At 40.5% G+C, this 23670-nt stretch overlaps 1 protein-coding gene and 1 long non-coding RNA gene across 6 annotated transcripts in view; one reads left to right on the plus strand and one right to left on the minus strand.

Moving 5' to 3' along the window:
• Positions 1-23670, plus strand: part of LOC308616839 — a 136868-nt gene that overhangs the window by 13481 nt on the left and 99717 nt on the right. The gene's annotated exons all lie outside the window — the stretch shown is intronic.
• Positions 785-21667, minus strand: LOC308616836 (glutaredoxin-like protein C5orf63 homolog). Of its 5 annotated transcripts, XM_081233286.1 has the most exons (5): positions 21434-21616; positions 21254-21290; positions 6281-6401; positions 2080-2136; positions 785-1428 (listed from the first exon to the last, which is right to left on the minus strand). In XM_081233286.1, exons 2-5 carry the CDS (start codon positions 21259-21261, stop codon positions 1252-1254), a joined length of 363 nt encoding a protein of 120 aa, XP_081089412.1. In that variant the 5' UTR covers positions 21262-21290; positions 21434-21616; the 3' UTR covers positions 785-1251. The 5 variants fall into 5 exon arrangements, with proteins under 5 accessions (XP_081089412.1, XP_081089414.1, XP_081089415.1 ...); XM_081233288.1 differs by lacking the exons at positions 21254-21290; positions 21434-21616 and adding an exon at positions 21625-21667; XM_081233289.1 differs by lacking the exon at positions 21254-21290.

The raw sequence follows: 23670 nt of genomic DNA on the forward strand, positions 1-23670 counted from the left end.
CTCATACTGATAAAATTAAAATCTAGCTAAGTGAATCACACTATCCAAATTCATAGAAATAGTTCTCAAAAGAATTTCATTACAGATGAAATTGCAATGATGCGATTTTAAGAGGAAAAGGCAGTTTTGTTTTTAAATGAATCCATTCCTCTACTGGCTGAACCTGACTAAATACAAATAAGAGTACACAACTACATTTTTAATACTTTACATAAAATGGTGAAGAATATTTTTTCTTTAGATGACATATCCGTTCAGTTATGGTCAGATGTGAATTTTCCCCAAGATATTAAAACTTGATAAAACCACTGTCTTAAAAATAGCTGAATTGGGCTTCCCTGGTGATGCAGTGGTTGGGAGTCCACCTGCCGATGCAGGGGACATGGGTTCGTGCCCCAGTCTGGGAAGATCCCACATGCCGTGGAGCGGCTGGGCCCGTGAGCCATGGCCACTGAGCCTGCGCGTCCAGAGCCTGTGCTCCGTAACAGGAGAGGCCACAGCAGTGAGAGGCCCACGTACCACACACACACAAAAAAGCTGAATTAACTCAGTTGATGATAACTGAAAAACTATCAAAGGCAGTACTCAAATATTACAAATCAGTTTACTGACTACCTGTAAAACACGTTGAGATTCTTATATACATTTTGGGGTTTAAGTCTTTTGTTTTTCTCAAACAAAGTGTCTTTGGCTAGGATAATTATTCTCTTCTATCAAAAAAAATGAGCTCTAATTTTAAACAGGTATTATTAAATTCCTCTGAGATAGACTTCATACAGATGCATTTGTTAAAACATCCTTTTATTGACTGTGCACAGTTATTAACAATTCACATTTCACTTTATCTACCAAGTGGAAGAACATTTATTCTTTCATTAAAAAGTTAAGCCCTTAGGGCAGCAACAGGGACAGAGAGCATTTTTCCTATAAACGGCTCTGTCCAATGAATGTGAAATGCTTCCATACTAATACAAAGGAGAAAAATAAATAAAACAAGTAGATTTCTCCTGCCTTCCATCATCCCCTCCCTGCCAATACACTCCTCTTATTTTATAAAATGCCAACAGGTAAACAGTTCCCACATTGGTACTTCCATTAATCACAAGAGGAATATTACCATTTATTTGGCACCACTGAGTTCAGAACATCCTTAGAGCTGTGTGAAAGTGACAAAAGGAGCATGAGGCCACAGTCATTTCCTCAGGAAAATGAGTTCCGGACAGAGAGGGTGGAAAATCATGAGGGCATTCATCAGCCTCCCACACCTTGCTGCTCAAGTTTCTGGAGCTGTTTTTCAAGTTCTGAGACATCTACTCGATGCATCATCAGAAACTGGCCATTCAAATGAAAGACAGGGATGTCAAATTTATACCTGTCATACCAAGCAGAGTTTTCTGGAAGTGTGATGTCCACCTCCTGTAAAATAAACTGAAACAGAGACAGACTAAAGCTCTAGATTTCAGAGAACATGGAACAACGCAACGGCTGTAGTGACAAACTGATCCCCAGACTGGTTCTAATGCTGAGAGGTTTTTACTGTTGTTGTTTGAGGTCCACAGGCAGCTAATGACCCTGAATTGCATAACCTGATTGATTTCTTTACATTCCCTAATTTTGCTACTTTTCTGTTACATCTGTTAGGATCAGCATCCACCTACTACTCAGTTCCCAATGAAATAAACAATGTCCCAACTGGGAAGCTGCCTGAGAATCAAGAAAGACATGTTTTGGCTGTAAGATTGGGAAAGGTGTTATGGTTTGCAACAGGAAAACACTTTCATGGAAATGACAACATAAGATAAAAGGAATAGGGACAAAAACTTAACAGAAGGCCCAAATGCTGTACCTGCTAGTTAACTTTGACTCATTTTAAGGGTCAGAGTAAGAAAACCAGTACTGCTCAGGGAAAAACACTTAGGTATAATGACTTTTATGGAAATTAGCACTAAAATCTCTCTCAATAAAATTTAAATGACAAAATCATTCAATCTCTTTTCTTAAAGAAAGGATCCAGGCAGATACTTTATACTACATACAGTATCTATTCCATATACATAAAGCCACACTGTATTATATTACCCTGTTTTTATAAGGCTCCAGTACTTCCTTGGCTTCATCACAAAGGGGGCATGGATCCTACAGGACGAAAAAATCCATTAAACCCAAAGAATGGCATTCAGCCTGACAAAAACCACAAGCAGCAGATTATACTTATTTTAAAGGACAGTTTTCTACCAGGTTATACTGTTTTATTTTCCAAAGCAAAACACTGCCACAGAATCTTATAAAATAGCTAGTATTTCATGGTAAATGGGCTTTCAGCATTTTTTAGTTGTGTTTTGATTTTTCTTGACAAATAAATCTATTTAGTAAATGTTGATGCTTATATTTGTTACACATATATGTATGTATATATGTACATCTGTGTATATATATGTACACACAATACATTTAGATGCTTACACTTTTTGTTACTGGCTTCATCTAATTGATATCTAGGAAGATTATTTTCCATATCATTTATAGTCCTAGGGCTTTGTCCTTCCTAGGTCAGGAGCACCTTCCAGGCCTGGCTGACATCACCAGAATGTCTTAAAGTCTGTTTTGATTGGGGGGCACTGAGAGTTGCCAGCCTGTTTTTCCGTTTTTTGTTTTTGTTTTTTTGGGCCGCGCCGCGCGGCTTGCAGGATCTTAGTTCGCTGACCAGGGAATGAACCCGGGCCCATGGCAGTGAAAGTGCAAAGTCCTAACCACTGGACTGCCAGGGGATTCCCCAGCCTGTTTTTCCTAATAACCCATTGGGATGGAGTTAGATAGTGATCGTCCCATTTTTAAAAGGGAAAAATCTCTATTTTGGGTGATGATTGTACCAACTCTTCAATGTTTTGTCAGTTTTCTCATTACAAGTGTCAGCAATAGGTTTCCCAGACTAACTCTCCACCTTAGGAGCAAGGGAGTTTTAGTGCCCATTGTTGTTTGCACCCTAACCATCTAGAGGAGAAGTCTGCCGAGAATGCTGTGGATCATTGGCAGATTTTAAAGGCTTCTCAGGTCTTGACTCAATGAACAGGTACTACTATAGGTTCTCTTGTATGAGCTAAAAATAGATTCAACATTACTGATGCTTATATAAAACCTGCTTTTTAACATGACAGGAAAAGATGAGCTGTTATGGAGGCCCTTCCTCCAGCTTAACTCACCTTATTTTGAAATAAGAACCTGGATCATCAAAAGACAGTTTTCCTTCAGAAAAGTCCTTCTGGCCGTATTTTCCTGCTTCAGGGCTCATTATGTTATTTTAGCATTATCAATAAATAGATTATGGATAGTCTGTGACTTTTTAGAAAATTATTTATTTATTTTTGGCTGCGTTGGGTCTTTGTTGCTGTGGCGGGCTTTCTCTGGTTACAGGAAGCAGGGGCTACTCTTTGTTGCAGTGCATGGGCTTCTCATTGTGGTGGCTTCTCGTTGCAGAGCACAGGCTCTAGGCATGTGGGCTTCAGTAGTTGTGGCGCATGGGCTAAGTAGTTGTGGCGCACGGGCTCAGTAGTTGTGGCACACGGGCTTAATTGCTCTATGGCATGTGGGATCTTCCCGGACCAGGGCTCCAACCCATGTCCCCTTGCATTGGCAGGCAGATTCTTAACCACTGAGCCACCAGGGAAGCCCAGTCTGTGATTTTTAAGATAACCACGTTAAAATTCTCTGAGAAAGTTTCAAAAAGTCAAGAGAGGATCTTAAAAGCAAAAGCAAAACAAGAACCAGTGAAATTGCAGAAGTACCAAATTTGGTACTATTTGCTTTTATAATAAAAAGACTTTAGTAGAGCTAGGATCAGGTGTTTTATTTTGTTTTTTTTAAAAAAACACAGAGAACGGGAATTCCCTGGTGGCCCAGTGGTTAAGGCTCCACGCTTTCACTGCTGTGAGCCCGGGTTCAAACCCTGGTCGGGGAACTAAGATCCCACAAGCTGTGCGGTGCAGCCAGAAACAAAACAAAACAAACAACCCAGGGACTATGGAAGTCTGGGCAAATTATCATGTGTGTATGTATTTTTATGAGGAAAGGTCATCAAATTTTAAAGAAATCTATGAGCTGAAAAATAACAAGACCCAGTGGTCTGGAACATTTGTACATCCTTGTCTAGGATTTTCAGTGTGCCAATACAGCACTTATTTACCCTATCCCTGAATTGTAGTGGACATTTGGTGGGTTGGCTGTCTACCACCCACTCCCCTTTCTTGTAGCAAGAATGCTGTGATTTTGCCTCACAGAACTGCTCTCAGTATGTGGCTGACTCCTCCCTGAACGGGTGTGGAACACCTAATTTAGGCTGAGGCATCCAGCATATTGTAGCCCTTCGACTACAAATGGCTCAGGGATCAGCCAATCAGAGCCAAAGGATAGTGTGACGGTTTTGCTGGAGTTTCTGTAGATACCTGAAATGTGAGATCTGAGGCTTGGGATCGCTGCAGTTACCCATATGAAGAGCCAGAGTGTGAACTGATTTAACCTAGAGAATGGAGTGCTGAAGAGACTGGTAATGTGCTTAAGTTTCAGAATCAAGCTACTCCTGAAACCAGACTAACCCATAAAATCCTTTTTTTGTTTAAGCCACTCTGGGTAGTACTTTCTGTTATTTATAACTGAAAGAGACCTGATACTGTACTTTTTCTTTCAGAGGACTGTGAACTCTGGGAGCTGAGAGTAATGTCTTATTATATATCTAATGACACAAATGAAGGGTTTGGTACAAATTTTAAGCTGAGTGGAAGATTAGTGTGTTTTGCTTTGGCACATGTTTTTGGCTAACCTGGCTGTTGTTCAAACTGAAAAATAGTGCAGAATAGTTAGGCTGAGTGAGCACCGTTAGCCTTAAGGGATTATGTTATTTTTGTGGTTAATTTTCACACACATTTCTCATATGTAGACACAAATGATGAAATATTTTTGTTCCATAATAATGCAATATATACTTATGAATATGAAAAGTAAAGATTAACTATTTTCAATAAGAAGTTTTTAAAAGACTTAAACTTTGTTATTAGATAACTGTCAGATATATTCAAATTGCTAAAATGCCTGAAATCTGAAAAAAATCTATCAAACAAGAGACCCTTTTTGTTTGAATGGCAATATTATTCACTAAAGGTAATTCTATTACCCTGCAGTTTATTTCTGTTTTGATTACAAATCACACAAAGTAATGTTAACTAGCAAAAGGAAATCCATAATGTTTGTCTTATAAATTTTAGAGGAAAAAGCTCTTAAATTTAAACTTGCTTTATAGCTTAAAACCAGTGTTAGGGATAAGAAAATAAGTACAGTCAGTCCCATTATTTGTGGATTCTGTATTTGCAAATTCATCTATTAGCTAAAACTTATTTGTAACCCTAAAATCAATACCCAAGTTTCTGTAGTCATTCACAGACATGCAGGTGCATAGAGCAGCGAAAAATTTGAGTTGCTCAAAGTGCACATTTCTGGCTGAGGTGGGACAGGATGATGCTCTGCCTTCTTGTTCCAGCTCTCATACTGTAAACAAGTGTCCTTTTCTACTTAGTGCCACTCTTTTTGCATTTTTGTGCTTTTTCTTGGTTATTTTGCGATTTAAAATGGCCCAAGCATAGTGCTGAAGTGCTGTCCAGTGTTTCTAAGCATAAGAAGGCTGTGATGTGCCTTACGGAGAAAATACTGTGTTAGATAAGCTTTGTTCATGCATAAGTTACAGTGCTGTTGGCCCTGAGCTCAGTGTTAATGAATCAACAATATATGTTAAATAAGGTGCCTTTAAACAGAAACACACGTAAAACAAGGTTATGTATTGATCAGTTCAAAAATGTTGTGACCAGAAGCTCATAGGAACCTAACCCTATATTTTCCCTAGGAGCAGTAGTTCAGTACTTGCTAATTCAGTGTTCGTGGTGACTTTATAGAACATGACTATCACAAATAGTAAGAGTTGACTATATTCCTAAGTGATACACTTGTAAACATCTGATAGTTCTTTTCTTTCAATGTATGGATCAGATGACAATTAAATATATTAATTTACCTCCTGATAACAGTGACACAATGAAGTAGGATAGGGTAGTAGGGTAGGATAAAGAGTTACCACTGTTGTAACTGGAACTGAAAAATTGAGGAGCATGTCTGAAGAAAATTTATACCATTGCTTTCCTTTCAACATTTTTCCCCTTTCTTAAATGTACAACTTTCTTCACCCAACATTTTAATCCTTTATGTTTTTAAAGTAGTGATTTTACTTTTTACTCTGTACCTTTGTGAATAAGGTTAGCACAGGCAGAGCAGTCTTAGAGGCAGAGAGATTTCTCAAGAGCAGTTGAAAGGAGTGTTTGGCAAGTTGCATGCTATTTCCTTGAAACCAGAGCATCTTAATTCTGCCAAAAGAAAAATAGAGAGTAAACTTATGTGCTGTAGACTTTGCTCTTTATAACAGAAACGGTAAGCTGCAAATCTATGATGGAATTTGAAAACTTCAGATGTGCTTCTTGGAGTCCAGGAGTGTCAGAGAGGCCAAGATGTTTGGCAAGTCTTCATGATGCCTCAATATTCACTGTATTCCAAATTTAGAATTTAGAATGGGAAAAAATCCAAATGTATGGATTAGTTGTGTGTCTAATAACTTGGTTTCTGTAAGCAAATTCCATGGGCTTGTTAATTAGAATAAAAAATTAAATTTCACCTGCAGATTTTGCTAGCATCCTGATGATCCCCTAAAATGTGGGAAGTTTACTGAAGTGGTTTTTATTCGCAGAGGTAGCTTATCTTATAGGTAAGCATTCAACAATGCCCAGCCACCTTCATGGTAAAGGAGATAGTAAGCAAGAAGCACAAGTCTGCAGCTGAAGGTTAAAGCTATTACTTATGAGATTTATGCCCCTCTGCTGCAAGAGGTGGGGAAACACAGAGCTGTCCTTAGAGGAACTTATAGGGGAGGTTAGGCTGAGTCAACCTGTCAAAAACAAAAATCTACTCAGCTCTTCTAAGAAGTATTTTAAAAGGAGATGGTCATCGTTTTTTAAAACATCCACAAATGTACTAGTGTTTCTACTGGAGATATTCCAGTAAGAACAGCTTGGTAATAGCAGCATGTCAAACACTAGGCTTTGAAGGTCTCTCATCCTGCTACTTTGCTCGACATAAGACACCCTACTTATTCCTAGTTATTCTACTGAGCCTCCAGCTTTGTCCTTTAAACTACAGATATGATGATTTCACTTTTAAAACACATATACACTGTTGACTTTATCACTTATCAATATTCCCTGCATGGATTCATTCCTGGTATCTTCATTTCTTAACTTCTCTTTACTCTCTCTCTCCAACTTCATCTATCAGTTTCCCCTCCCTTATCTTGGCAACTTGCAGCACAAAGATTTTCTTTCTGTTCCTTGAATAACCAAAGATCATTTCTTCATCAGGATTTCTGTACTTGCTGTTTCTCTGCATGAAAAACTCTTAAGTAGCTTCTCATCTGGCCTGGGCTTATGTCACCTCCTTAGAGATGCCTTAGTGACTACCTTACCAATGTGGGCCAGTCCACCACTCTTCTTCCTCATATCTTGCTGTGGTTTTCTTTTATCCTTCACTATCTAAAATTATTTCTTTACCTATATGTCCCCTCTACTACAACATGAGTTCCATAGGAGCAGATACTTGTTCACCCCAATATTCCTGAGCATCTACAATTAACCTGGTACATAGTAGGTGTTCAAATAGTTGTTCGAATGTTAATAGTACTGGAGTGAGCCTTTCCCCCGCTCTTTAGTCTCACCTCTAACCCTGATCAGACACTCAGTGTGCACAGCAGTCACTATGTGGGCGGATCTCATATCCTAACTAAAGGTCAGTGCTCCTCATGGTGTCCACAAGATGCAGGCCAGGGCACTGCAGCTGGCCCCAGCCCCTTCACCACCACCTTGAATCTCCTCCTGCTCTGCACCAGAGAGCACGCCTGTAATAATTATGTACTAATCTCTACTGGTGACCAGGCTTCTCAGCATAGGATTAGCTTTAAACTCATTTCAAACAGAATGATATGACTTTAGAGAAAAGCACTAAATCCATATCACACCAGAGTAAAGTAGACGGGACAAAAGGATTGGATTCTGATCTGTGAAAACAATAATCTTTCCTTCTCTCTTAAATCCTTAGTCTTCCACTTCTCCCTGGACCTCCCTGCTAACTAAATGGTCCTGATAATGCATAAAAAAGGAAAGTAATAAGGATTTTACAAGGACCCAGCATTATTCTAAGGAGGAAAATGGATCTAAACAATTTCACAATATGCTGTGCTGCTTTCAACTAAGTGATAAGCCCTGGTATATATAATATGTTCCATAAATTCAGCAGAACCAACACTCCAATAGGTGAATGTGGTTGGAGACAATAGCTTCCAAACATGGCTCTGTCTACAGAGGATATAAAGGAAGGGGAAGTATCAATGGAATGCTAGCCATGTTTTTGACAGGTAGAAATTTCTGCATCGTTGGTTTTGGCAAGGCCTTATGCCAACAGTGGCACACCCTCCTAGGGTATGAAGTTAAAGAAACTGTCTTAAATGAAGGAGAAAGAAAAATTTAAAAATCAGTTTTGTGAGAGTAAAGGTAGAAAGATAGCTCTTGGAAATGAGAAGGAGCAGGCTATCTAAGGCAGTGACCTAAGGTTACAACCAGGACAGTGAACGGCAGCTGTGTGCTTTTGGTGGAGGGATTTAAGATTTATTGATGTCAGGCTGGTAAGGAATGGAAAACTTACTGCTTTCACCTAACTGAGTTGAGACTGAGGTGTTAAGGCTTTTGTTAAAAAAAAAAATTCACATTCACAATGGAAATCTGCTTCAGTATTTCCAACATGACAAAACACAGCATGTGGTCTTGGTTGCACCCAAGACAAATAAAACCTGTCAGAGTAAACAGAGCTGCTCTTCATTCCAGATTTGCTAGAATACTTGTTCAACCAACCCAAAAAGCTAAGTAAAGTCTTCAGAGATGCCACAACCATCTTGTTTAAAACTAGTTCTCTTTTCCATGTTAGTCTCTATTTCTCCTTTTTTTAAATATGTATTTAATCACTTAAACATGGCACATATGTTTACTGAGAAATGCATTAGCATTATGCAATTTTACTACCTGCATATTTTCCAAATGCCCTAGCGCACTAGGGCACGTGCGTTTTACCACATTGTTAAATTAACTTATTTCTTTGTAGGCACTGTATTATAAAATTATATTAGAGTCTGATACCAAAAAAAAAAATTCCCATACCTCTCCTAGGCAGAAATAAGGTATTATGGCTAAAGTTCTGAACACTAGAGCTCACTTAGTTCTAGAAATGAAAAGTAAAATGAAAAATGTTACACTGCAACTGGAACACCCCAAACCCTAACACCACTGCTGTCAATGTCACAGTCACCCCATCATGCTTTCTTGAAGTAAAATCTTAATATTGGCTACTCTGACAATGTGACATTTTCATTAGTTCTATTATTTTTGAACAGTATCTCAGCACTATAAAAAATACTCTGAAAGGCGGTCTATGCCTGTTGGCTCATGACTGTGGGAGGATAGCACCTTTTTGATTATGTCACTGAATTTAGTCATGAAGTGTGTGTCCTTACTACACACGAAGACACAATTTTATCCTTTGTATTTTGTTACATGCCTCTGTGATATGAGCAAAAAGAGCTGTGTTCATAATATCAAAGAAGCACAATTGGGTCACCTTTGTCACAGACAAAAAAAAAGCATAAGACTGGATTTAGAATGTGCCTAAAACAAATTCCACAGCCTAACAATAAAGATGGTGACTCCTGCTGTTTCAAGTCTGCTGCCGCTCAGAGGCATGGATCACCCTGAAAGAGAAAGGGAATGCTGGCTTTTCAACAAAACTGAGGCCCACTTCAGTGGTCTTTATGGCAGAATCAAATAACAACATGGAGGAGGACTGACTGGACCAATTCAGCCCTCCTTGAAGCAAGATAAGGAAGATAACTTTATAGCATTTTCCCTGCGAAGCACTGAAGGACATACCATTAATACAACTGATTACTGCATAGAAAGAAGCCAGGGTCATTTGAGCCTTTATTAAGGATTATTCATTTCTTGCATGAGGAGCCGCCCAGGCTATGGCTGCACATCACTTATGTGGGGTTCTTGGATTCTTCAAATGCTGTGTGTGTCTGACTCGAAGGGAAACAACATTGTTCTCGCTTGAGTAGAGAAACTGACCTTCACTGACCAGAATTTTTGTTCATATGAAGAGTCCTTGGGCACACCGAATCTCCAAGCTCATATGATCCCTCATCAGCAAGCTGCAGTGTTCTTAGCTCATGTGCAAAATCAAAAAGTTTATATAAACTCAGGTACCGCCTTCATTATTAACAGATAACGTTGGAGCTTCTTCACAAGAATACAATGTAAATTTAATGGTGAGCTGACATTAACCAAACACTATTACCGTCACTCTTGCTGAACCTGTGTTCCAGAAAGAGGCTCAAGGCTTCCGTCCCGTCATTTATGCCATGTGAGATGTTAAGTGCTCCATTTCACATTCATTACCATCTAAGTACAACATTCCTATTTTTACACAATGACTAGAAAGACATGTGCGCGCACACACACACAAACACATCCCTCTCTTGGGAACAAAATCCATTATTTTAGATTACTGAAAGTTTATGTAATGAGGTAAGGTTGCTCTTAGGGGACTCATCTGGGTCACTGGGCTCTACTTAATCCAGGGAAACAGGGACAAATGATGCCTCCCCAGTGGTCTTATATGCTTTTGGTCAGTCAGCTGTGTCCAAACCTCCCTCTCTCCCCAACAAGTGAGAGCCTACCCTAGGATCTTGGGTCCCAGTGTGGAGCCAAGAGTGACAAGGAGACGCAGCATATAGAGACACAATCAAAGCTGCAAATTGAGCAGATACTTTGAGGTGTCAATTCCAAGGGGTTAAGCAGGGTTAGAATGAGGCTGTAGAACAGAAACAGAGGGTAGGGGGTGGAAGGCAACCTGGAGCGGGGCCCTCACTCCCTGCGTGCGTGAGATCTCAGGTTCTTTTTCAGCACCTCAGCCACGGCAGTCAGGGTGCCTGGCCAGGGGAACCACCAAGGAGGTAGCACCAACTCAGACATGATATTACAACAAGGATCCCCAGCTCACCAGCCACCTGTGGGCCCACTTGTACATGGCCTCATGCTCAGCTTCATTCTTTCTTTTTTTTTAAATAACATAACATTATATTAGTTTCAGGTGTAAAACATAATGATTTGATATTTGCATACATTGCGAAATGATCACCACAGCCTCGCCTGGCTATGCATTTGGACTGCTGATTTGATCCCACATAACACATGAAACCCTGAGCAGACATACCCTGCATGTCCACTTCATTCCCTGCAGCTTCTACTTCCAGGCTTCAGTGCCAACAGGTTTACCACATGGGGGCAGAGAAGCCTGTAGAGAATCAGTCCCAGAAAGGAATGACTGGTCATATGAGTTCCTACAGACAAAACCCCTTTTTATTTTTTTTTAAATTATTACCATGACTGTGGGGTTTCCAAGTATCTGGATGTTTCTACTACACTGTTTGAATGCAGTGGGTGCTCTGTTAATTTGCATTCAACACACTGATTTGTGCAAAAGTTTTCTAACTATTTGAAGTGTGGGCCTGGCCTAACCAGTAAGATTATAATTTCACTGAAGGTATATGGCATTTACATATCCATCACTTGGTACATACACTCTGCCCCCATATCCCCCCCTCACCGCTTCAAATTCTTAGCAAAATAAACCATTATCGTTTTTTCTTCATCCTGTCTGGTGTTTAGTCCATTTCTTTCCCTCCAAATAAAACTCTCACATGGAGAAATCAACTCCACATTCTGTATACAAGCAACAAGAATTATAGAGAGATGTACTCCAGCAGATTCAGGAGGAGGGAGTTAAATTCCTCACGGAAACAATATAAATACAAGAGAGATCACAACAGGGACATCTAATGGGCAACTTTAAATGTCATAAGAGAAAGGAAGAGTACTGTGGGCTGAGATTGGAAGTGGTTTCACGAGAGAAGGATCCTAAATCATGTAGGATTTCGATACGTAGAAGAAGGGGAAGCATTCCGAAGCCAGGGTTAGACACAAAGGCATGAAGTAGGAATGCTGTGGCCTTTTGGATGGGAGCCAATGAAGGGTTTTAAACGAGAGTGATGTGATAAAATCGGTGTTTTAGGAGATTGATCTGGCAACAGCGAGCAGGATGGCTGCAAAGGAAAGAAGAATGGTGATGGGAAAGAGTTCAATTATGAAAATCCAGGTGTGGGATGAGATCATTGATTCAACAGTTATCTACTGTTTTCCATGTCTTAGATACTCATAGGTACTGGGTTCAGTGGTGAACAGAAAAGTCAAGTCCCTGGCCTCATGGGGTCCATATTATAGGGAAGTTAGAGACTCTTTTATGTCTCTCAACATCAGACAGTGGTAAGCAGAGGGGAGGGAGTGAAACAGGGTGATGTGATGGTGACTAAGGCAGGTCCTTTAAATAAAATGCTCTGAGCAGGTGTCATTTTTGCTGAGGCTAAAGGCTGAGAAGGTACAAAGATCTGAAGGAAGAGCATTTTGGGGACAGGGAACAGTAAGTGCAAAGACTCTGGGGTAAGGACAACCTTGACTTAGTGGAAGAAACAGAAAGGACCATGTGGCTAAAGCACAGTAAGCAAGGGGAAGAGTGGAGGAGACAGGTCAGTGGGGGTTGGATCACCTAAGGCCTCACAGGCTATGTTAAAGAACTGAGGTTCTATTTTCACACAGTTAGATTTAGAGGAGGGAAGTGATGGGTCTTATGTACATTTTATATTTATTTAAAATATATTTTTTGGATGTGAACCATTTTTAAAGTCTTTATTGAATTTGTTACAATATTGTTTCTGTTTTCTGTTTTGGTGTTTTGGCCACGAGGCATGTGGGATCTTAGCTCCCTGACCAGGGATCGAACCCTCACCCCCTGCATTGGAAGGTGAAGTCTTAACCACTGGACCGCCAGGGAAGTCCCTCATGTACATCTTAAAAAGATGACTTTAATGCTGTGTGAGAATGGATGGCAAGAGTGGAAGCAGGGACCCAGTTAGGGGCTACTGCCGTAGTCCAGGTGAGAAAGGAGGGTGGTGTGGACAGGGCCAAAGGACCTGCCAATGAACCGGATATGAGGAATTAAAAATGACAGTAAGGACTATTCTAGTTTTGGTTTTGAGCTGCTGGGTGGGTGGCAGTGCCATTTACTAAAATGGCAGCTGAGGCAGGAACAGATTGAAGGATGTATGGGTCTGGGAGCTCAGTGAGGGAGAAGCTGAGACTCAAGTAGAAAGTCACGTGTACAGGTTTGGTCGTCAGGAGAGAAACCAGGGCTGGAGATAAAAATTTGAGACTCCCTCAGTTTAAGGGCTGTAATTACACCTGAGATCATGAGATCATCTAAATAGCAGAGAAAAAGAAGAGGACCCAGGACAAATCTCTGAGGCAATCCAACATTCAGAAGTTGGGTAGAGAGGAGCCAGCAAAGGAGGCAGAAAGGCTGGTGAGGTAGGAGGAAAATCAGAAAAGTGGGCCATCATGGAAGCCAACAGGAGAAAGTGTCTCCAGAAAGAGGGGAGTGGCCCACTGTCAAAAAGAGTGATAAGGGCTTGGACTAGATTAGGGGTAGTCAAAGAAGCTACCACAAATCAGATGAGATGCGTCTCATGTTGCTCCAAAAGAATGAAACCTTCTAACCAATGCCTACCCCTAAAATGAACTACCTTGTCTGACTCTTGCCTAATTTCACATCTTAAGTAAAAGGGGATATTTCTGGTGAGGATGGGGGCAGTGGGGTAGGGGAGAAGAGTAAAAGCAAAATTTGGTTGGGTGTCTTAAAAAGAGATAATAAATGTAAAAATCATTGTATAAGTTAAAAAGCAGAATAGAGAAATAAGGCTTAACTATTTATTACTAAATAATACAAAAAATAAGGTATTATTATTAATAATGATAATGATGATGTTTCTACTGACTGAAATGGGCTTTTACTGGCCCCAAAAGGAAGATTTAAAACTCTAGGCATAATAGTCTCAGAAATAGGGAATCGCAAAACTGAAAAATATTTCAAACAGAAATAGCTGAAAACTTCAGATTGTGAACACTGCTTAAATAGGAATTCCTAAGACATGAGATCACTGATCAAAGACCCAGCATATTTATCTTCTAAGACTGAATACCTAGACCAGCAAATACCTCGGCACCAGGTACTGGCTTACCTTACTCAGGTCTCACATAGTTACAGAACAGGGCACTGAAATTCAGTTTGCAAGGGGTAGAGGTTTCCCCTTGATAAGTTCTGAACAAAAGTCACTTCCCTTCCAGTTGCTCCTTCCCAATACTTGCCTTTATATTTTCAAGGAAGAGAAAATTCAGTACCACTATTACTTTACCAATGATATCCTCAACCCAACCCTTGTACATCAAAACAGAAGCTGCCTAGGCAGTGGTAAAGTTGGACTTATTAATAATCTTTCAAGACAAAACTTGTTCCAAAGTATTTTTGAATAAATTGTGTAGAGAGGTCAAAGTAAATTTAAATGAACATAGTTCCCATGAACTCATCAGTCAGGGGAATTAAGCACAAGTGGTATGATTCTTCATTTAGAGCTTTAAAGTGACTATTTCTTACAGAGTTTCAGTTGGAATTCAGCATGTTTGAATTCTTGGATGCATTTCTGTGTGCAGATTTCATAAATATAAACCCCAAAGACAGGCAATTCCACTAATTAGTTCTCTGATGCTAGGCAATTCCTCATCTCTTTAAGCCTGTTTCATCAACTGTAAAGTGGAAATACAACCCCCTGCCCTGTTCTCTCGTTTTACAGAGACTAGGAGAAACTCTGCCCGTAGGCTTTGCTTTTTAAATATCCTCCAGATCAGAGAAGGGGAAAGCTCACACAGAAGAAATGCCATGGCAATAGCTCAAGACGTCAAAGGTCTCCAAAGAAAGGCTTGGAAGTAGTTACCTGTAGGAATCTAAAATGCTAGGCCATTAAAAGAGGACCAAAATTCATACACAGATCTGGGCAGAAGTGTAAACGGGCTTGCTCTTCGCAAACTCGCTTCTCTAGATCCTCAGTCATAACTGGGAAGCCTTGGCATCAGAAAAGACCCAGCAGGAAAATGGGGGAGGCGACATTAGGGTGGCTGGACACTGATCTTGCAACTGTTTGAGCATCTGAGATGGAAAAGTGCCTCTGAAAAGGAAGAATAATGTGTTTCTTTCTTAGTGATGGACACATTTAAAGAATGATTTTTAATGGCAGACCCTCATCATCTTGACATTCTCCTCCATGTCCAGAAGTGCTGCTGTGTTTGCCTAGGCCTATAGCAAGCTGACAGATGTGAAATGAAAGGGCGGAGGAATCTTCAGAGTAAGCAAGAGTTTGTTTTAGAATCTTTGGACCTTAGCAGTCACATTTTCCAGATCATTGCTTCAGAGGAGTCTACTTGGTAATGGGGTTGGTTTCCAGAAAAACATTCAGCTAAGAAAAATAAAATGAAGATGCTGATCAAGAACAGTAATATACTGTTCCTATACACTCCCTCTAGCACCCAGGGGTCCCAAGGGGATTCTGGACTAATTCTTGTTAACACAGTGGGGCTTGCACACACTGTACCCCTCCCCTTATCCTCAACCCTGAAGATACTGACTCAGCATCTGGCCTAGGGCAGAGGCATATTCTGAATTCAGAGTGTGCAACAATGTTCAGTATTATTAAGACATCATGGCTGCTCTTCAATAAGCGGTGCTGGGAAAACTGGACAGCTACATGTAAAAGAATGAAATTAGAACACTTCCTAACACCATACACAAAAGTAAACTCAAAGTGGATTAAAGACCTGAATGTAAGGCCAGACACTATAAAACTCTTAGAGGAAAACACAGGCAGGACACTCTATGACATAAATCACAGCAGGATCCTTTTTGACCCACCTCCTAGAGAAATGGAAATAAAAACAAAAAGAAACAAATGGGACCTAATGAAACTTACAAGCTTTTGCACAGCAAAGGAAACCATAAACAAGATGAAAAGACAACCCTCAGAATGGGAGAAAATATTTGCAAACGAAGCAACCGACAATGGATTAATCTCCAAAATATACAAGCACCTCATGCAGCTCCATATCAAAAAAACAAACAACCCAATCCAAAAATGGGCAGAAGACCTAAATAGACATTTCTCCAAAGAAGATATACAGATTGCCAACAAACACATGAAAGGATGCTCAACATCACTAATCACTAGAGAAGTGCAAATCAAAACTACAATGAGGTATCACCTCACACCAGTCAGAATGGCCATCATGAAAAATCTACAAACAATAAATGCTGGAGAGGGTGTGGAGAAAAGGGAACCCTCTTGCACTGTTGGTGCGAATGTAAATTGAAACAGTCACTATGGAGAACAGTATGGAGGTTCCTTAAAAAACTAAAAGTAGAACTACCATATGACCCAGCAATCCCACTATTGGGCATATACCCTGAGAAAACCATAATTCAAAAAGAGACATGTACCACAATGTTCATTGCAGCACTATTTACAATAGCCAGGACACGGAAGCAACCTAAGTGTCCACAGACAGATAAAGAAAATGTGGCACATATATACAATGGAGTATTACTCAGCCATAAAAAGAAATGAAACTGAGTTATTTGTAGTGAGGTGGATGGACCTACAGAGTCTGTCATACAGAGTGAAGTAAGTCAGAAGGAGAAAAACAAATACCGTATGCTAACACATATATATGGAATCTAAAAAAAAAAATGGTTCTGATGAACCTAGGGGCAGGACAAGAATAAAGATGCAGATGTAGAGAATGGACTTGAGGACACGGGGAGGGAGAGGTGTCAGCTGGGATGAAGTGAGAGAGTGGCATGGACATATATACACTACCAAACGTAAAGTAGATAGCTAGTGGGAAGCAGCCGCATAGCGCAGGGAGATCAGCTCGGTACTTTGTGACCACCTAGAGGGGTGGGATAGGGAGGGTGGGAGGGAGGCGCAAGAGGGAGGGGATATGGGGATATATGTATACGTATAGCTAATTCACTTTGTTATACAGCAGCAACTAATACAACAATGTAAAGCAATTATACTCCAATAAAGATGTTAAAAAAAAAGACATAATGGCTGCAAAGCTGTTCCTGAAAGCCAAGAAAGCCTGAATAATGTGGTTGGGTTATATTATACATGAGGGCTTAATAGAGTTTAAAAACCAATTTGAAAATTCCCTCATTCCATAAAGATAGCATTTAAGATGACGGCAAAATCAAGTTAGTTCAAGGGATGGGAACAAAGTACAAAAGGAATTATGCAGACTCTTCTCCACATTATCCTCCTTAACCAAAATGACCCATTCCCTTTGAAGGTATATCTGATACTTAATACTGACCCAGAAAGAAGGCAATTTCATTAAAACATCTTAGTCTTATTGTACCCAGCTAGTAATGCCAGTTTCCTTGCTATTTAAAAAGCACACAACTTCATTTCCAAGAGTAACTGTTTGCAATTCAAACTCCATCCACCCAGGCAATGCTTTCCATTTGTCACTAATACTCCATCATTTCCAATTCATCTTGCCAAAGAGGCGTGTTATCCACATGACCACACAAGACCTGAAAGATGCTTCATTCATTTTTAGCCATTTTGTAGCAAATGACTTCGGAACATTTGAGATATTAAATCCAGCATTTCTTTGGACTTGTGACACTAATACCTGAATGTTGGGAACTATCCACCCTTGAGGTCATGCCTCAGCCACCCTCAGTTATGTGAGATTCTGCAATTCTCTGAGTCCTGTTTTGTTACTTAAAACTTGTCACTGATAGAAAATCTTAATATTTTGGAACTGGATTCCAAGACACTTTGGAGATTTCCCTTGCTTTATGGATAAAGAAACTGTTTTACCAAAGCCTTTTATACTGCAATTTTTTCCCTCTATATTTCTCTTTGAACAGTGCCTATTTTTATGTATAATGAGACCAACACAGAATTCTCAGAACTGCAAGGGACTTCCAAGTTCAACCCCCTTTTTCCAAAAAAAGTCTCAAAAAGTTTTATACGTTAATCCTCAGAGCACACTGAATAACAGATACCACATTTTGTTTAAGATTTAATTTAAGGATGGAGAGAATGAGGAAAAGTCTCAGCTTCGGACGGCAGAATTCTTTTACTATAAGAACGAGGTTCTGATCTTTAAATCTAAGATGATACAGATTAACTTTATTTTCGAACTTGGAGAAATAGAGCTGAATTTAGATCTCTCTCTGTTTTTTGTTTTTTTTTTTCCAGTCTATATCCTAAGCTGCTTTGGCTGACTAAATTTCTATTAAATAACAGTATCCGTTCTCTTGGCTGACTAGAAGAACTACATGTTTTAAGAAGAAAAGAGTTTAAAAAATTAAATAATTGTCTTATGTCCTTCCCTCTGACTAAAGTAGAAGCCACTTCCCCATTATTTCATGATTAATATGAAAAAGTACAGGAACAATGAGAGGAAGTTCATCTGTTTCCAGTAGTAACATTCTGGTTTCTGTTGGAATTCCATTGGCAACAGAGGAAGCAGCATATACCACATGCCTGCCCTATTACAATACAAAAAGCTGTCAACTTTGAACTCTTTTGAAATGTTAGTAAAGTAGAAAAGATAATTGTGGCTTTCCTTCAATATTATTTGGGTAACCTAGCCTTAAAATAGTGAACAAACATAAGTCCTTTATCCTTAAGGCAAGACCAAACCAAGATATTAGTGGCCTAGGTAAGCTAATAATTTGGCATACCTTCAAATGGATACTTTTCAAATATTCACTCAACAGGTGTTTGGGTGAGGAGGTGGGCATGGCAGGCCTTGAGAGAGAGTGGAAAGGGGGCTGGTGGGGCCTTTCAGTTTGCATACTCTATTCAGTATAACAAAGACCATGCAAACTGATCAGGCTACATCTCCTTGGAAGGCAGTTTGGTGACCATCTGTAGGTTTTCAAATATGCCCTTCCCTACTCCAAGCTGTTTATCGAGGCATTAGTAACTGCAGCATTTATAACTGCACTGGTAGCTCCTTGAAAGGTTACTGCTTTATATTCTTTTCTCTACCTTGTTGCATTCCCAGTGATGCTTTCATACTCCTTATAGATCCAGCCTCCCTTCTATACCATGTACTGAGTGTTTGTTATGTACCAGGCACCGTGCCAGATACTAGAAATAGAAAAGTGATTAAGATACTTTCCCTGCCCTTAAGGAAACACCTTGGGTAGGGGAAAGATTTACAAACAAATAATACAGTACCACAGTGATGAAGCCTATAGCAGTAAAATGGTTATTACTAGATATTACTGGTAAAATGCTCTGAAATCCTTCTTAAAATAGAAAGGTATTTTGCATTTGCCTCCATCTCTGGAAATCTTATCTTGGGTAAGGATTGGAATAAAAAGAGAGTAATGTTTTCATGCCTCCAGTTCTCTGCGGCTGTAACTGAGATGGGAAGGTAGGGATGTGGAATAATATCTACGTGAAACTTAGCCCAAACCTTTCACTTTGCATATTCTTCCTCAAATAATTTTGTCTCTCAAACTTGCTATGTGATACTAGGGGAAGGATGAAGGAAGCTCACCTAGTCCCTGCTACCTGTGTAGCTACACATCCCTGGATCCAGATAGTTTCTCCCCTTCAAAATAATTGCAAACAAGATTAAAACTGCATGCAGGAACTATTCCAGCTGGCTTTTGGCTTCCTCTGATGTACACTCCTTGAATAAAGCAGTGGCAAAATTAGATTTAAAATAAGGAACATAAAAAAAAAAGTACTACTTGTACTAGATCTCTTCAAGGTCCTGCTACGTGTGAAACCCTGAGCCCTGGCATTAGAGTAACTAAACGCATCAGCCAGCTGGAGTATGCACATGTTATGAAATACAAAAACCTTAATAATAAAAAAAACCTTATTTTGAAGGCATATTTCCACATTGCCTCTGGGTACTTAAGAGTCCCTGAGAACCAGGCATCTGGAATAAAATAGAAATACAGTCCAATAAATTCCCAAGTTGGAAAATCCTCCTCTCTATTTCCTTACCTGCCATCAATCCATCTAAAGAAAACCACATAGCCATATTTTCCTCCGATAAAGGAGACATAAAAATATTGATCCTTCCTTGGCAGGTAGCTACTACTGACCACAATAAGCATGAAGAAAGAAACTCTGTGGAGCCTGCCTTTCTAAAACACTAGCCCCGCCAACCTTAATTTTCACAACAGGACCTTTCTGGTTCCAGGCAATTCCTCAGCAGAACAGGACCCTGGTTATTAGGCTACGACATTTCACACAGAACCATGATTAGTTCCGCCTTACCCCCAATATTACTATAACCACTCAGTATTTCCAGGGCACACTTCTTTTTCCAAGTGTTTTAAATCTCAATGCATACAGCTTTAAATATTGGTAGAGAGCTTCATAAGCATTTTCACACAGTATTCCTGAGATAATTAGTAAATGAGAAGACTGTGGCCACTAATAGCCACTTCATCTTTAGCAGTCCCACACTGAGACATGGCTCTCATGGCTGCCTAACCAAGGTAATGTGTGGTTAAGGAGACGTGCTTATGCTGGGGAATGTGCTAGAAAGCGTGGGGGGCATAACAGATCTTAGATACTATCCCTGTCCTGGAGGAGCTGAGAGCCTTGGGGTTTAGCTGGGCCATACTGTGGATTTAAGTGCTCTAAAATATAAAGTACGACGTAAAATACTTTCTGTTAAGAAACAAGAATAAAGATCTGCCAGGCAAAAAACTCCTTGTTCTTCAACAGAACAGCCTTAGAAACAGACACTTGCCTATTCAGGTTAGTAGCAATTTAGTAGGGACTTTTTGTAACTCTGGACTTACTTAAAAAATTGTATGAGGGATATTTGTCAGGGGTGACTGACAAGGCTAAGTATTTGAGAACTGTACAGTCTGATTTATTCTCTCATGGTTCAGCACCCAGAGGGCTGCTTTTGCCCAACAAAGGCAGACAGGAGGTCCAGAGAGCCCCAGGACTCACAGTGCTCCTGCCAGCACCCACGATTAAACCTTTCAGCCCTCAATTAAAGGTCAACATGGTTGCTCAAAAATATTTATTTAAAAAGGCAGTCATCTCAGCCAGTCGAGATTATATTACCTCTTCATAAAACTCGAATAAATCCGAAGCAGGGCATCTGTGAATCACGGAAGAAGCATTAAGTTGTGATGTTTTCTGCTTCCTCTTAAAAAGCTACCTTTCCCACCTGTCATTCTGTTCACTTCCCAAAGCGCCATCGCGCGCGCGCGCGCGCACACGCACACACACACACACACTCACGCTTATAATTTGCCCCCGGAGGTTCACGGATTAATGGCTCCCGGTTTAATTAAATTTCCTGTAGTGACAATCGAAATCGGCAGCGTGCGGCACAGTGTGGGGCTCCCGTGCCCCCCTCTCCAGCCCGCGTGCCGGCTCCAGGAGGGGGCCCGCGAGCGCCCAACTGCCGGCACCCGACCACTGGCACCCACCTGAGCTTCGGCTGCTCGGGTCGCCGCTTCCGCCGTGCGCCGGCACTTCCGCCCCGGCCGCCAGGCGCCCGCCCCGCACTTCCGCCCCGGCCCGTAGCCGCTCGGGCAGGCGTCAGTGGATCACAGGTCTGAGCCGATCGTCCCTCTGAAGGGTGGCCGCGCTTGGGCTGTTACGCATGAAAAGAGAGATACAAGAACCAAGTCCACACTATTTAAAAAAAAAAAGTCCACGGAAAAGTGACCTGGCATGTTTGGGAACCATTAATAACGAGCATCAGGTGTGAGAAAATAATGAGTAATACTCAAAACTAACACTTATTGATTGCTCACCATCAGCTTTACGTTCATAACTTGATTAATCCTGAAAATAATCCTATTAAGTGTTATTAGTACTATTTTACAGAAGAAGAAATGGAGGCTTAGTAGCTTGCCCTAGTTCTCAGAACTAGAAAATGGCAGAGTTGAGATTCCACCCCAGGCAGTCTGATGTCAGTATCCCTGAGCTTACCACTGTGCACTCAGTATGTATTCCATGCTTTAAGAGGAGATACAAAACAAACCAAGGTCAGGAATTAATCCCCTAAACAAACCACATTGGTCATGTGATAACTTTTAGAGCGCACATCTAGAAAGTAGAGTTTTCAAATTCTAACTTTATCATTTCAACATGTGCTGATAACAAAAGAGGGGATTTTGTGACTGTCAACAGACCACCTATGATTATTTTTGAGTTGATACACTTTGATAAGACCTAATTTATCTGAAGAAAATTTAAAAAAGAAAAGAAATCAATCGACAAAGTATGCTCCACCTAACAGTTGCTGGTATGTTATCTTTAAAGAAGTTATCTTGGGTCTAGTTATAAACACCTTGGTGGTACATGCATAACTTTGTGGAGTGATAGAAAAGCTTCCTAGAAATGCAACTCCAAATCAGCTTCCAAATCTCACTTCTTGTTGGAGAATGGAAATACTGTAAATTGGATTTATGACACCTGATTTCATCCACTGAACGAGAAGAATGACTCCACCCAAGGCCACCGGTGAAGGCTTTTAGCATTGGTTACTGGTAAATTTCTCCAAAGAGCCAAAAATTCACAAATTTCCAGAATTTGAATTTAATTAGTAAGAATTTCTTGGATTGTTCAGACCTCCTCATGATTGTTTTAGTTGAGGGTGGAAGTCCTGTGAAATGGCCGGGCATCCCTGAGAACTCACTGTAATCGATGCCCAATCACTTTGGGAGAGCTTGGCTGAGTGCTGCAAGCCCAGAGGACCAGTTTACCTCTAGGTGTAAGACTCACAGTGCTGGGCATCTGAGCTAAGCTTGGGAAAATGTCTGAAGTCTGACCAGGAAAAATTGTTGTCTCCAAAAAAAAAAAAATCTGCCAAAGCAAAATTAATAAACATTGGGCTTCCCTGGTGGCGCAGTGGTTGAGAGTCCACCTGCCGATGTGGGGGACGCGGGTTCGTGCTCCGGTCTGGGAGGATCCCACGTGCCGCCGAGCGGCCGGGCCCGTGAGCTATGGCCGCTGGGCCTGCGCATCCGGAGCCTGTGCTCCGCGGCGGGAGAGGCCACAGCAGTGAGAGGCCCGCGTACCGCAGGAAAAAAAAAAATTAATAAACATTTATTAATGGTTACAAACTGTAATACTGCGTCAGCTATATTAATTGCTGGATTCAATGTTCAAAACAATTTCATTATATTTGAAAACAGTTTTTAGATGAGATGCTCTTCTTGAGGGAGAGTTCTTAAATATACATGGTGAGTGTTGAGAAATCACAGCATAGCCAAATTATTTCAAAAGCAAAATTATAAAATCTTACATAGCAAAATTATGAAGTGTGAGATGTATATAGATTTTAACATGGGTCACGTGATGTGAAAAGTAAGAGTCTTAAGAGAATATGAAGGTCTTGGGACTTCCCTGGCGGTCCAGTGGTTAAGACACCCCACTCCCAACACAGGGGGCCTGGGTTCGATCCCTAGTCAGGGAACTAGATTGCACATGCTGCAACTAAAGATCCCGCACACCACAATGAAGAT

This window comes from Mesoplodon bidens (genome assembly GCF_964165515.1).
Source record: "Mesoplodon bidens genome assembly, chromosome: 4".
In the NCBI taxonomy this organism is placed as follows: Eukaryota; Metazoa; Chordata; class Mammalia; order Artiodactyla; family Ziphiidae; genus Mesoplodon; species Mesoplodon bidens.

Bases quoted from the DNA above. Each gene is read 5' to 3' on its own strand.
- LOC308616836 (XM_081233286.1), bottom strand. The intron at 2,137-6,280 runs GTACAGAGTAAA...TTCGTCCTGTAG, and splicing joins TGCTAACCTTATTCACAAAG to GATCCATGCCCCCTTTGTGA. The intron at 1,429-2,079 runs GTAATATAATAC...TCTCTGTTTCAG, and splicing joins TGGAGCCTTATAAAAACAGG to TTTATTTTACAGGAGGTGGA.